Source organism: Meleagris gallopavo, chromosome 3 (genome assembly GCF_000146605.3).
Source record: "Meleagris gallopavo isolate NT-WF06-2002-E0010 breed Aviagen turkey brand Nicholas breeding stock chromosome 3, Turkey_5.1, whole genome shotgun sequence".
In the NCBI taxonomy this organism is placed as follows: domain Eukaryota; kingdom Metazoa; phylum Chordata; class Aves; order Galliformes; family Phasianidae; genus Meleagris; species Meleagris gallopavo.
Window position 1 is genome coordinate 72,911,795 of NC_015013.2, and position 15,919 is coordinate 72,927,713.

At 35.2% G+C, this 15,919-nt stretch overlaps 1 protein-coding gene across 7 annotated transcripts in view; it reads left to right on the forward strand.

Annotated features, from left to right (window-relative positions):
* VPS13B (vacuolar protein sorting 13 homolog B) overlaps positions 1 to 15,919 on the forward strand; it is a 416,489-nt gene that overhangs the window by 175,791 nt on the left and 224,779 nt on the right. For all 7 annotated transcript variants that reach the window (XM_010709173.3, XM_010709170.3, XM_019614165.2 and 4 more), the window contains one exon: positions 11,593 to 11,702. In XM_010709173.3, the coding sequence (XP_010707475.1) occupies positions 11,593 to 11,702 (110 nt within the window). The remainder of the gene's footprint in view (positions 1 to 11,592; positions 11,703 to 15,919) is intronic.

Here is a 15,919-nt window from a genome sequence, read left to right on the forward strand (position 1 = left end):
GGAAGAAGTTAAAAAAGCAAACCAAAAAGAAAGCCAACCAAAAAAGACCAACAACCCATATACAAAAATGTGTGTGATTACATAGTAGTATAATTACGCTTTAATATGTATTAAGCTTAGTTAGCGTTATACTGAAGATTTCCTGGAACTTAGAACTGTTATTTCATACTATATTAGTTATGAAGTTTTGTAAGTTGCCCCTGATGTCCTCCTGGATAGATTACTATGAGTGAGGACATAATGATCATCAGTCTCAATGCCATTCAAGAGCACATGCATCTGTCTAAAAGAAAAGGGATTTTCTGTTTGGAGCATTTCAGATTTTTGGATGCATCATGTCTGGCTCATTCGAATCATATGAATCCTTCTGTTTAACAGCTGACCTTAATTGAAAAACACCAACTTCCACATTTCTGATCTGAAAATGATAACAATTTTCTGCCTACCGCATTAGAAGCCCACAGCTTTGTACTTTAGGCATAAGAATGAAACAGCTTTTACAGTAAATTAATTTTGCAATCTGAATATGTTTAAAGATATTCTGAAGGCTGTCTTTTTTTGTTGTTTTTTTTTTTAATAGAACTTTATTATTTATTATATAATGCTGTACTAACTGTCCATTGTTTGATGATCAGAATAACATTGATAATATTAATGAAAATTATTTCAATTATTCCAGATTTTTGTTAAATTTATCTGGGAAGTTTTAAAGATTATCCCACTTAAAAAGTATTTTTAAACATTCATAATTGCCATCAGTAATGAAGGCAACATGATCAACAGTCTCCCCCAGTATTCCTTAAGTTGGTGCTTTGTTTTGGATCTTTTTCAGGCAGTTTGTTACTTGCTCCACCTCGGTAAAATAGTTCTCATTGGCTTTCCCTTGCTTATCTAAGATTATTGTTTCATCTAAACTGTAAGATACACAGAGACCATCACCATTGCCTCAGAGTCAGTTTACTGCTCATTTCTAGCATTTTAAGTGCTGGTTTAGAAAGCTACCAAGTAATTAGAGAACAGGTCAGATCAATTATTCTTTGTAACTGGTGTATATGAAGCTGCTCCTGAAGGGGATGAGACTGATACCAGTAAAGATGCAATTTTACACAGCTGAGTCTGTCTGTGATGAATGCAGTAATTGTTTGTTTATAGGTTTTGTGTTTATTTATAACAAGAATATACAAAGACAGATATTGACTCTGAGTTTACTAGCATCCCAGATGAAAGGGCAATAACACACAAAACTGCAGATAGGGAATCCAGATTACAATCTGTGCATTCAGTGTGCTGATGTATAAATTAGAATATTAGACTACTAGACCATTTCACAATGTACTGCAACAGGACTTTTTTCCTCAGTTCATGCAGTACAGACATTTTTCAGTTAGAAATGTGCTGTATATCTTGAAGAATTCCTCCGCTGTATAACATGGATAATTTTCATTCTTCTTCCTGGAATCTCTTAAAACTACAGCACCTTCTCAGCTTTCTGAAGCTGATTCACCTCTTGTGGCTGTGAGCAGAGATGCTTTCGCATTTGAAATCTCACTAGAATTCCATACCTGTTTAGGTCTTGGTACAACCAGTGTAAGTGGAGTTTAGAGGACTGCTACCTTTGTTTTTCGGTTCTTCTTCCTATCTTACTTGTACATTTCATAAGTTAAGAAAGGCTTTTTAGTTCTATATTACACATGAATATCTATCATAGTGATACTGAAAATCTCAAAATTCAATTATCTTTGGTGGACTGTGGAATTTCATTCAAAGTTTGCAGTTAATTGTAACATCAAATTAATTCAAATTAACTTTACGTCTAAAATGTAATGTTCCTTTTGTAAGTAAACTGACCACAAATTCAATTAAAAGATTTTTTTTATAAAACATGCATGTAGTGGCACTCACAAATACAAGCCCCTTTTGAAATTATTGTCTAAGCAAACATCAGCTACCAAAATGATCAGGATTGTCTGCGCATTAGAAAACTTGCCCATTTTATATTTGTAGTATCTGAAGATGTAAAATCTGATATTTTTTTCCTTATTCAATAAGCAAACACCAAAAAATTAATATTTTCCAAAGTTTTTCAAAAAAAAAACAAAGTGTATGTTTTAAACCTTTTATGTATCAAATGCGCATTGAAGAGAGAAGAAAAAAAGTTTGTGGTGGAGCTACTCATGTCATTTTACCTACCTTGTGGTGTCACAACTGTGATACTGTAAGGCACTGTGGCTATTTTTATTCTGGCTCATTGTTTGGCACTGCATTTATACACTACTTATTACAATCTTGAATCAGTGCAGACCATGAAAGCATCTTGAGTGATATAAAAGAATGTGTGAATTAAGTAGAATTTTCTGTTAAGAATATCTATAGTTTTTTGTTCTTTCTCTACTTACACATTTTTTATAGAAAAGCATAAACTTCCATGTAATTTCTACTGCAAAGACTATTTTATGCCTTCCTAAATTTATTTTCTAATTTATGAGGCTGGAGTTTTAGAGTTTATTAATTCAACTGAGCACCTATAGAAAGTATACAAACTCTTCTGTGTGTTCTCTATTGCTTCTGAGGAGCTATAATTTGTAAAGGAAAGAGAAATCACAGCTGTACGTTATTCAGATTACTTTTAAGAAAAGGTACGTGAAGCATCTACTGCTAAAAAGATTTCAGTTTTACAACTTCAAATGCAAGACCAATTGGTATCCATGGTCACAGTGCTACAAATGTTCAACTGCTGAAAAAGGAATGAAATAGTTCCCTTGATGTGCTGTTGCCATTAGGGAAGAATCCTGTTGCAATTCACAGAGGAATACTGCTGCAAGAAATTGCAAAAGATCATTTTGGCAGATGATACTGAGGTGTTTGTAAATACAGAAGCTGAAATGTATTTAAGAAGCTTCCAGACAGTTTTCAAAACATTTGCTAGTATCATTTTGAGACCCGTAGTAGAGAAGTAACGGAGTAAAGAATGTATTGAAAATCACTTAGAAATATGTTGAGCATTGTTCATTTTAACTATATTGGTAGTTCACGATCTTCCTGTTGAATTTTGTGAAACGAATAGTATGGTAGCACTCTTCCAATCCAGTCATAAGGAAAGGGAGAAAGCAATCTTGTTATCAGTGTGCTTACATATATTGTGATGCACAGGTAAGTAACCCGCAGATCATACAATTTGAGGTTTGTGAACTTTTCAGATAGTAGGGGCTTCAGTCGTGATAGTTTTTTTAATAGAAAAGTTGAGAGAGCTTATTAAGCATTCTGTTAGCTTACTTAGAAATAACATTTGGCTTGTGACTGATACTGTCTTCATTAAGGGAGATGTTGACATGTGGTCCTCTCTACCCTGCTGAGACATATGTAGAATCAAGTGTTCCAGCAACAGTCTTCTGTTTCCCATGATCTCAGAGTCTTGGAGCAAACCTTGGCCATTTTCTAATTTTCTAAGTGGAATTAGATATTGATATATCTAACCTCATCTTCCTGGCTCAGTTTTTGGACTGAATATCGTAGAATCACAATATCATTTCAGTTGGAAAAGACTTTTAAGGTCACAGAGACCAACTGAATCTCGTCACTAAACCATATCCCAGTATATGTAATAGTAATGTCCCATCACACTGTATAGATCTCTTTGTTACGACATAAAGAGGAAATTAAATTCGGACTACTTTTCTGATGTTTTCCTTACATATCTCTCTCTTTTCTGGTGTTCTGCAAGTTTGGAAACAGTTCTAGATTTAAGACCTTTTTGGGACTTCTGCTACCAGCTTCTCCAGTATTTTCTTGATTCTTTGTAAACTCTTCACGTGGAGGTTCAGTCAGCCATGCAGTAGCTCATCCACAATATATCAGATAAGGACAGACAAGGCTGAAAGTTTATTGAAAACAACCTTGTTAACAGCAGTACGGATCACAAAAGAGATTGTTTATTCAAGGCAGCTACAGTCCTCAACTTGCTGTTATTCAAGCTTTCGCCTGGAGCATTCAGGATGCCTTTTAGACCTCGAAGATGCGTCCTTTTTCTGTCAGTATTCTGTATCTTCAGTATCAGTCTACTAAATGGCTGGTGCAGAGATAGCCAGTTCTCACAGTTCTTGCAGTCCTGTCATTCCATGAGGAAGAAAATGTTCATATAATAAAATTGCCTGTTTGAGCCTTCCCATTTCAAGAAGTTTCCTTGACAGCCATCATTTCCTCAAAAAGGGTTGAGATCACTAGTGTAGATAGAATTTTTTGGATGAAATTCTTGCGTAGGCAGCTCCCAATATTTTACTCGGCAGTCACTCTGTCAAAATATTACTGTCCTTGCTCACTTGTGAGAAGTCTTTGTCCGCTGACATATGCTTTCTCTGTGGCTTAGCTCTCTATGGCCCTTTGTCCCTTCAGCTGCAGCTTGAACTGTAATAGTTTCTGTATAGAATTTGGACTGGGTATTTTTTGTCTTTTTTTTTTTTCCTTAATCTAACTGCTGCAGGATTGTTAAGGCAACAGCTTCTACATATTTGGAGACTTCGGTGTCTTCATTAAATAACATCCATGCAGACACCATGTGAAGTGTAGCTACTGGTTTTACTTATAGATTTGTATTCATACTTTCCAAGAACAATGCAACCATAAAAATCTGTAAATATTACTGCATTTGGAAAAGAGCTTTTGCAGTTGTAGTTTGCCTAAGGCTCTGAGGTCTGCATCCAGGTGGCTTGGACCTAGAGTAGCTCAAAACCCATTTGCTTTATAGTAAATAGGCAATCATTTAAAAATGAAGAAAAGAAAATTACTTAACCAGTAACTGAAGTTCAAGACACATGTGTGTATGCATTTTTATTTCTGTGCTCTCTGCGCTGGGAATTGGACGATGCATAATGCTTTTGGCATGGAGCATAGTGTGAGTTAGGGAGCGTAAATACTGAATGAATGGTATTGTGAAACAGAAGTTTCCAGGTTTGAATGCTTAAAACTGGCCTAGTGACCTTTCAACTGACCAGAGCTGCATGCAGTGTTTTTAATATCTGTGTACACAATGGATTTATACAGTGGTGTAGATGATATTCTGTTTTATTGCCTGTTCATTCCCTACTGCTGCACATTGAGCTAACACTTTTCTAGATCTATTTTAATAATAGAGATTTTGTTTTCTGTGTCAGAACAATCAGCTCAGTCATCGCTTTGCATGTAAAGTTATATTGCAGTGATATGAGTAGGAAAAATATTTTGCCTGTGTAGAATCAGGTCAGATGGCTTCATTGTTTCTGCAGCAAGTCCTGCTGCTGATTGCTGTGGGTCACTCAGATCTGTTCCACCACTTTTGTCTCCCGCGGTGTCTTGGGCAGTGGAGATCCCTGCAGGACTCTGCCTTCTTCTGGAGAGAAAATTACAATGTTTTTTTATCACTGTTTCCCTTCTCTTAAATAATTTATCCAATCTGAAATTATTTAACTATTGAAATTCTTCTCTTGTCCATAACAGGTAGGATAATTACATTAAAAGCCTTGGAATAAACACTTAAATCTGTAGGAAATAAAAGTAGGAACATCATATTTCTTCCCCCTTTTCTTAAGAATGACACAAAGGAATTGCTTTAATGCTGTTGGTACCATTTTATTCACTCACAATTTTTGAAGTGGAATGGAGGCGATTCAGTAATCGCTCAAATAAAGCTGACATTTCTGTATACTATAGCTGCCTACACATTTCCCGTTTTTCCGGCTCATTATTGCCTGTTAAGCTGCATCCCTTACCCCACATCATCATATTCTCTAAAGGAAATTAAAGTTTTGCTCCAGTGAATTCTGGAAAACAAGCAGCCTTTCAAGATGCTCTTCAAAAACATACAGTGACCATGCTAAATGCACATCATACAGCATTTTTGTGAAAACTTGCATCTCAGCACATCATAATAATTTTTTTTTTGTAAAAAGAAAGGCAAAATGCTTAATGGACTCATTTCTATTCTTAACATCAAAGGACAGATTGTATGAAATACCTGAGGGAGGTTCTCCATAGCTTGACTTGGTGTCATTCCAGATTGATTTACAGAAATGTGGCTGCTTGTTCTTCAGAAGAATGATGTTTGACATACAGAGCTTCATGTTAACCAGTGTATTGAGCAGTTTTCTGTTTTGCCTCATTATGCTATGTTTTGGTTATAATTCCATCTCTTTTAATTGCATAATTCAGAATTTGTGAGTATTTGGCTGCTTTCTGAGAAAAATAGGAAACTTAATTTCTTTAACCCTTATAATGTCTAATCAGAATAGTCAGCTGAAATTAGGCCAATGTGATTTAGACCTATTTTTAACAAGGTCAAAACTCCACCTTATTTATTTTTCTATTTTTGTTACTAGTTTCAGTAAATACTTAGCTGTGGCACACAACTGTAACATCTGAATTCTATCCCAGTGTCCTACTGTTCTGCTGTGTAATTTAGTAACTTCACCTCTATGTTTTACTTTCTCTGTTTTTTAAGTAGAAGTAATGATCCTGACTTCTTTCAGCACGTAGAGCTTTTCAACTATAAACCATAGTAGGAGAGTTACAAGGTGGTGGTAGAAGTATGACCTCATTAAATGTTTCCCAAGATCAAAAGCTATTATTTAAAAAAATATTAATAGTAGTATTAATATATTGTGGTATGTGCATGATTGAACAGACTATAACTGTTCTGTGAAGAAACTATTTGACATTACAGAACAAAATGCTTTGTTCATGGGAAAGTATTAATACTGTTTTTTTTAATGATATATTTAAATATTGGTCTGGGCAACTAAATTAAATGCTCTTCAGGTTATTTTAAGTATTTAGTGACCATGAAACTCTGCGAAAGTAAAGTAGACTAGGAGATCTTTTTCTCTGAAATAAAATTTGGATTACATTTTAATAAAAGGCAATTTATAATCGCTCAAGTCAACCTTGAACAGAGATCCATGTGGATGTGTATCTTATCAGATAGACAAAATTTGTCAAGTTCCTGTAGCTAGTCTGATGTAAAAAAAAAATTGGAAATAGTGAAGTTTGATGTATGTTTTCTTTGTCTGAGTCAGCTAGTCAAAATGAAATGCATTTCTCCATCTCTTACCTAATATTAGATTAGCTTTTGCAAGACGATTACATTGGCTGGTCATAGATACTACAAAGCTGACAGAGTTTGCAAGTTACTTTTTTATGCTATGTAACTGCAATTTCTAACTCCCTCTTCAGTTCTCATTCTTCAGCTTGGCATGTAACTGAAAATGACTGTGGTGCCATGGGATAGCTAATTGGTAAAGCCTGTTTGGAATGTGGATAAGTGAGCCGTTCTGGCAGTGAGCAGAGTAGTGGAGTATGCTCTTTTTCCCTTAGTTGACTTCCAGGCTAAAATTAAAAAGAGTTAGATATTTCCACATTTAGTGATTTACACTTCATCTGTTCTGCTTCAACTAGCAGAAAGAACTAATTATCTATACAGCTTTATTAAAAAACAAAAACCATCAAAAAACCTCTTCATTTCTTTGTGATACATTACTATTTTTACAGTATGCTTTAGCGAAAATGCCCTTGAAAACACTTATATTTGAAACATACATAACTAGAAGTAAAGAGATTATTTACCATGTTATTCTGCTAATTTAACCTGTATCAGCACCTGCTTATCGTTCACATGTCCTGAGACACAGGAGTGACGAGCTCAATGATAAAATAATTCATGGTGTAGTTTATATAGCAAGATGGTGTAATGTTTTCTTTAGTTACTTAGTTACCAAAAATAAACAAAACTTGTCAGAATTAGTTTTTATTGTAGATCATTCCCTTTGTTCATATCTGTGATCCCTCCCCAATATAAATTGTGCATTAACTTAAACTTTAGTTTCCTGCTAAGATTTTAGGTTGATTTTATAGGGAAATATCTGAAATGTTTTACTGGAAGTTTTTACTCTACATAGATGTGTTTGGACACTGTACACACAGAGTGGAATTTACAAAGAAATTTGCCAGGGTGGTCCTTTACTATTCCTAGTAAATTTTTTTTCCACCAGAATGGTGAGAGTGACTCAGTAACACAAGGTTTACTCTTTCTTGAGGTTCTACACCTCAAAACAAGCAGCTGTTTTCTCCAGGCGTTGCCACCTCCTTTTTAATCCCAAAGCACCATCCCGCCACTGTCATTTTTCTCTTCTAACTCTGTGACCTTTGAATTTCTTTTCCATTCTTCCATTGCTGCTGAGCACCCCTCAGCACCAGCATTCTGCTTCTTGACTACAGCAGCCACATCCTCCAGGTGTCCTCCTCTGCCCCACGTGCTTCACAAGAAACGTGCCACACTCTGTATCCCACTTCCTATATGCTTCAGTTTCTCCTTGTGAAGAAGACAGGTTAGAACCCCAACCAACTGCCCCCGCCTTTCCCAATGCAGGACAGGAAGAGCCGGTGGCAGAGCCCACCAGGCAGCAGCAGGCCCTGCATTAACCTCCTTGGCCCCCAGGCCTTCAGGGGAGCGAGTGCTCCCACCACACCTGTTGTCCTTTCGAGGAAGTTCATCAGTAAGGCTGACTGCAGGGCGAGAGCGCAGCTGCACTGAGCCATCTCCTGCTCCGGCCCGCTGCTCCCTGGTTTGTGCCTCCAGAGACAGCCAAACACTGGGGAGGAAAGAAATTATTTTCCTAACTGCACCTTGCATGTAATGCCACAGCTTTGAGGAAATTCTTCTCAAACTTTCAAAGACTGCGCGGTGTTGAGTTCGATCTTATTTTTAAATCATTTTCTAATGAGATGTAAGAAACACGGGCAGGAGCTGGGATCTGAAAATGAAACCCAGTACAATATGGATCTAAGGTCTGCTTTTTTTTTTTTCCTGAAATGTAAATTTAATTAAGAGAGAAAAGGGGGAGGGAAGAAAAGAAAGTTCACCGCAGTCCTAATGAAATCCAGGAAAATCGAGTGTTGCATCTTGTCAGAGAGAAATAACAAATTTATTTTTTTTCTTAAGCACGTAAGGGGCCTGCTGCCAGCTTATGGCTTGGCTCTCCCACAGAGGCCTGCCTTGAAAGCCAGGGTGCTGCTTATTTCTTAGCATGAGTGCTCAAGTTTAAGTGTTTTGGGATGACAAGGGAGAAACAATGCATCTGAGAGTATTTTCTTTGATTATTAAGTTAGTTATTTTGAAGAGAGCTGTTACACAAAAAACAGCTTTACATAGGTGATAATGTTGCCCAGCAAATATAGCAGCTGAGTAGCAAATAGAGCAGTAAATTTCAGTAATTCGAAGTGATGGAAGTGGATAGGATGCCAAAATTACCTGGCATTCCATTTGAAAGTCAGGTAGTGCAATTGCTCATCTGACTACTTGTACGTTAGACTGTTTTGGTTGTTTTTTTTTCCTCCTCAGACGCAAGCTATCAGTGGCAAGAGACAACTGGAAAAATAAACTATTTTGCTCTCTGCTCTACCTTACTTTAAAGTTTTATTGGGTTGTGATAGTGATTTCATTGAAGTTTAAAGGTAGTTTCAGTTCAAAGCACAGCTTAATTGTTTTGAATATCTTTTAGCTGATTTTTTTGCAGTAAACACAAAACTAAATGGCATAACTAGCAGCATATGCTACAGTAACAATTTTTTTCTTTTCAAGGTCTGTTGTAAATGTGAGATATTTGTTGATTTTGCCTGTAGGCTGATTTTATTCCCCTCTCTTTGGGAGGTCTCTGACTCCCACTCGTCATATCACTTATGCATTAAACCTTTCAATTAAGCATTGCTGAGAACGGGCATTATCTCTTAAAGATGCAGAATTCTCTTTTTGGCATCCAGCTATATTATAGCAGCGAACGATTGTAGCATCTACTTTGTCAATCTTCCGTTACCTTCTGCTTCCGTTTGTTAGTTTTCTCCAGATCCTGCTGCAAGACACATTCACCGCTGTTCTTACTTACTTGCACATTACCCTTTTACTGTATGCTCCACATCAGCTTTGCCTTAAGTTGCAGATTTATTTCTAAGGTTTATTACTGACATTTAAAACCATCAGATCACAAAGACAAGTCTATGTATAGGAGTTCCTCACAGTGTGTGTTCCAACTCCATGCCTGTGCTGAGCTGATGATTTATCTTTGTGTATTTCTTGACTGCCTTTTTCCCATTGTATTCATCAGCCTTTACTTGCATAGCCCTGTTCTGATGGTATTTCTGCTACTTGGAATTCAACAGGTTTTAAAATTGTTATATATAATAAGTGTAGAACTTCTTTAGTTTTATTTTCGCAGTTTTGTGATCAATTATGTCTTTTCAGGCATGTGATTGCTTTTTTTTTTGTGAAGTACATTGAATTTTGTGATTTTGAATTAATATAAATTTATTATTAAATTCAGATTGCAGCATTTGTATACTACAGAGCAAATATGTTGCTAGATATTTCTTTAGGAAATAACTCATGATTCTTTGAAATACAAAACTACTGTAATTCTCTAGAATTTTATATTGGACCTCCCAGTAACCAGAATTTCTTTCTTGAATGTATTTTGTTACTTATTTCCTTATTTCATTTATTCATTATAAAATTGAAAAATTTGCACAAAAAGGCAGCTGCTTATTACTGCTTGCAGTACTTTTTCAATATAATAACTTTATATTACGTTAATCTGTTTGCTTCTGAATCTTGCAACTCCGTGCTGTAAAAAACTACATTGACTAACGATTGATGTGTGCTACCTAAACCGTAGCCTCACCAAATTCATGGTCAGATTTTTAATGCAGGTAGAAAAGAAATAGTGACTCATAAATTGGGTTTTACATTACCTGGTTTTTAAAGTATGTTAAAATTTCTAGATACTGAGAACAGCTTTTCTCCTATTTTGAGTCTGTGTTTCCCATATAGGATTTTCCTTCATGCGTATGAAAACTTTGAATTTTCTTTCAGGAAATAAAATTACAATAGCCTTATCTTTTAGTCCTTCAACTCCTAAAATGTGATTTAAACAAAATAAGAGAAATCATAAAATTTAAGAAAAGCACAGAGTACAACATAAGCGGAGTTGAAAAAATTTCCTTTTATTTTACTCAGAAAGTTTGCTAAAGAGTATTTGGAACCACATCTACATTGAAAATGTTTGTCTTGAGTGGAATGCTGTCTTTGTTAAAAGAAATGAAAAAGAGTACAGTGCCCAAACCAGGCTTCTGTTTATTAGAGGTGCAGGGAGTTCTGCTGTATGTTCTTTTGTGTCAAGAATCATTTGACTCGTTTCTTGCATAATTTTGTTGTTGGCTTAGAATTTGAGGAAAGGTGTGTGTATTCAGTTACATGCTCAATTTTGTGAAAGCAACCATTTTTCTTGGCAAAAAAGATGCAACAAGCAAAATCAAAATGCACTTCTCTGTGTTTTTGTGTGTGTGTGTGTGTGTGTGTGTGCATGTGTGTGTGTCCCCTAAGTCTGACAGTGCTGGCAAGTTTTTAATTTTCAATAGGATAATGAAATTTAGGTGGTAATTATTGCTGTTAATAAGAATGATAAGAAAAATATATTTAAATACAATCCAAACCAAAATCTGCATCAAAGATCTGTGTGCAAGAAAAATGAATATAAATGGACAGTAACTATTTTGTTTTCTTTTCTATGCATATAGGTGCAGTACTTTTGTCCAGCATACAAGGATTAGCGATTAACGTTGATCCTGTACTGTATACTTGGCTTATCTACCAGCCTCAGAAACGTGCTAGTAGACATATTCAACAGGTATGTATTCTTGGAGAGGAAGGAATAAGGAGAGGAAGTACTTTCTGTTGCATATATACCAGTAGGGCATTTTTGTTCCATGTGTTTTTTTGTCGTTTTAGTTTGCTGCACATAGTGGTTTGGTCTGATTTTGATTTATTGAAAATCTCATATTTTGCATATTGAAGTCTTCATTTCATAGTGTTTTTATTTACATTTTTTAGTTAAAAGAGGGTGTGTTTTCTGGTGTCTCTCTCTAGGATCAGTCAGATTTTAGTCACTTAGAATCAAATAGCTACATTATTTGTTTTTAAGAAATCAGTTCTCTAATTAAAACTCAATTTAGTAGGAGACGAACCATACAGTTCATAACTTAATATAAGTGAATGCTGTAATGGATTCTGTAAATAATGTCTAGATACTTATTTGTATATAACGTGCCTGGAAGGTGCAGGGTAGGTATGGCTGTGGGTATGTGTAGCACAGCGTTTTCTTTGAGACATACTCAGCTGTAACTTCCAAGCCATGGACTTCTGATCCAGAAAGAGGGTGTAATGTTTGTTTTGTTTTGTTTTGTTTTGTTTTTCCCCTCTTTTCTGTTGTTTGGGAAGTTAACAGTGTACTGTAAGCGTTAAATTGCTTATAGTTGATCAACTGAGTGGACTGTGTAGTTTGATGTTCTGCGTTCTGTTTTGGTTATAAGTCGCCAACTGTGTGACCAATATAAGAATCTTTTGATACTGATCTCGTGGTGTGTATGTATTTATATATATATACACACACACTGAGCACATTAAAAAGATTTGAAGTGGGAGGATTAACATGGTCTGCAAACATTTCTGTTTCTTGTATGTTAGTGACCTTGTTAACATAGTAATTGTCAAATATTCGAGTCCCCTTAAATTCATTCAGCACCAACAGCAACTGAAAATGCTCAATGTGTGAATTGCTTATTATTTTATCGTTGTTATAACTTTACACTATTTTTAACTGTATTGAGTTTTTCTTCATTCTCACATCATAACTGGAGCAGGGAGATGTCTTCTGTGTTACACTTTTTAGACCCTTCATGTATTTTTGCATTACTCTTATTAGTCTTTTCAAAATTTAATTGAGCTTATCATTCCAAATGTTCATATAAAATTATTTCAGTAGCGTTAATTTATAGAACCTGCTGTTGATTGATGTATTCTCTTTCAATTGCCTTTTTCTGTCAAATGATTAGAACTGTCAACGTGATACTAGTTCCAACACTAATGTAATAATAGACTGCATATGTAAATAAGAAACAATGTCTGTGGTAGTCATGAAGAAATTTCATTTGAAAAGAATCTTTACATGTATTAAAGTATTATCAATATAAGGAAAGTTTGGAACAGGTTTCGTTACCATAATCTGATTTATATCACAAAAATGCTCTCTATAGCCATCATAATTTTTGAACATTTAATGAAAGGTATGATACTTTAAAGCATTACTGTCAAAGTGTTATCAATTGATGAAGTTCTTCTTCTGTTCCAAAAGTTAAGCTTATACACTTGCAAAAGGAAAGATCATTTCAGAGGTTCCTTGTGCAACTGAAAGTTTTAAAGTGTTTATAATGTTTATAATGGCAGTTTGGTGGTGCGTTTGTTTTGCATCACACCGAAAAACTCACTGCATGTAACGTAACAGTGTTGATATAGTTTTGTCTGGAAACATGAAAAGTTAGAAATATCAGAACTTACATAACTGATTTAAGCTGATATAGGTTAGGGTAGGAGTAAGTATAACAGTAAATATGTTTTACAAAGTTCAAACATTTTCTATGATTATTCCATAAAGCCATGCCATATTTTCTTCAAGAGTAATGTAACAAAACCATGAAGAAATGAATTGTCATTGGCCTAACTGTGCTTTTATTCAACTGCAACAGAGCAACAAAAAAATGATGTGTGGGGCAAACTCAGCCCAGTCGGGACTACCCCTTTTTATTTATTGTTGACATCTTCTTACTCAACCTACTTGTTTGCACCTTGCTTACCCAGAAGTTAATAATTGAAGAACCAGCATGACACATAATGTGACCATTATGTTGTTCAGTTATCTATAGGTTTTATTTCTTTACACTTTGTCTCCCTCCTTTACCCAGTCTATTTTATACGAATAGGTTATGAACTCTTTAGTTTTGTTTATGTAATATCTATTACAATAGGTTACATATCCTCATACGCTTTAGATAGTGTCTGAAAAAATGTGATTAATGATAAATGAAATTCTTTAAAGTCTGGCTAAGGGTAAACACCAGAAGGGAAGAGAAGCTATCTAAAAGGAAAGTTGATTTGTACAATGATGTGTTTCTGTAATTCTGTAATTAGTAAAAATGTTCTTAATATATTTAAGATAGAAGTAATACCTTTTTAAGTCATTGCTTAAGACAGCAGTAAAGTTCTCTGATTCTTTTTGTCTTGTTAGAGGATATGTTCTATTTTCATGTTCCAGTGTTCTTTATTTTCTTAATTTAGGAAGAATACATATCATATAGCACAAAAAAACTGAATTTAGTGTTTAAATAAGGAAGTTAGAATTTGGAAATTTATTTAATATATGCTGTGGTTTAACCTGGTAAGTAGCTAAACACCACGCAGCCTTTTGCTCAGTTGCCTGCCTTCCAGTGTGATGGAGGTGGGGAAGAACTTGTAGGTTGAGATAAAAACTATTTAGTAAGAACGAAAAGGAAGAGAGAAATAACAGTAACTATAATTACATGTATACACACACTAAAACAAGTGTTGCACAAAGCAGTTGTTTACCTCCCACTGACTGATGCCCAAGCAGCAGCAGCCCCCACTCCCTGCAGTTTTATAGTTTTTTTTTTAACATAACATCATATATGGTATGGAACATCCTTTTGGCCAGTTTAGGTCAGCTGTTCTGGTTCTGGTCAGCTGGTCCCCTACCAGCTCTTTCTGCCCTTCCCCCCAGCCCTCTTGCTGGCAGAACAGTATAAAAAGCTGAGAAATGGAAACAGCCGTGGCTCTGTACAGCACTGGTCAGCAACAACTGAAACATTGGTGTGTTATCAACGTTGCTTTTCTCTTAAGATCAAAACATGGCTTCATACCAGACACTATGAATAAAATCAACTGTGTCACAGCTGAAACCAGGACAATGTACATCACTTCTACATAAATTTGTTCTCCATACGATGTGCAATTTGCATAGATCATTATTATATTTATTTAAAACTTAGTTGGTAAAAAGAAAATTTGGAAAAGAACTAGTCTTTTTTAAAGCTGCTGCATATTTTTGAAATACAATGGAATATTTGGAGCCAGATGCTTTCAATGAATTGCACTGTAGTGTATTACCTTTTTGTTATAAAGTGACTATGCATGCCAAAATGTGGCTGCTGTTACGCATTTGAATAATAATCCGTGTGGTTACTGTTGTGACTATGCAATGCTCTAGGGTAAAAGGATGTAAATGTAACTTATTTTTATATATTCATTCTGAATTTCAACATGCATCTATAAGTTTTCCATTGTCCCTCTTCAGGAACAAAAACAATGAGAACATTGCAGTGTAAAAATCTGTGAGACTCTTTCTTAGAACTTGAATGAAACGCTTTTGAATTTCTCCCATGGTGACTAGTAGTATAAGAACAATACCATGTGTTTCTTTACTGAAGTTAAAGCCTTGTGTAAACTAAGTCTCTTCTCTTCTATATTACAGACTTGTCCATTATCACATCCTATTGAGAATATTGAAAATAGGTCAACATAATGCAATGCAGAGGAGCATAACTGGATTTTTATTCTCAAATAATAATGCTTGTTATAAGACTCAGTTTGACAGAAATGAAATGTTTATATGTTAAAAAAAAAAAACAAGCACAAAACAGTTGTTCCCTGCTTTTGATGTGCTCAATGTTTGTCGCAAGCTTAGATTTTTGTATTTTTTTTCTGTGTCAGCAATGTATATCTACTTAAATAGTTTATAGAAATACATTCAGCTGTCTATTGTACACTGCCTAGCATAACATGCAGCATAACATGCAGATGATACAGCAAAGCTGGTGCCTCTTAAGTCTATTTTAATCAAGAATAGAATTAACATCTCTTTTAACTGAACTTGCGGCAAATTCCAATGTGTGAAGTCTGTAAAGTCCTTAACACCGTAAGTTGTGCAAAATCTTGCATGATAAAAAGATCCTGTTGTAATGCAGAGCCTATTCCAATTCTTCCTCACCCTTCCAA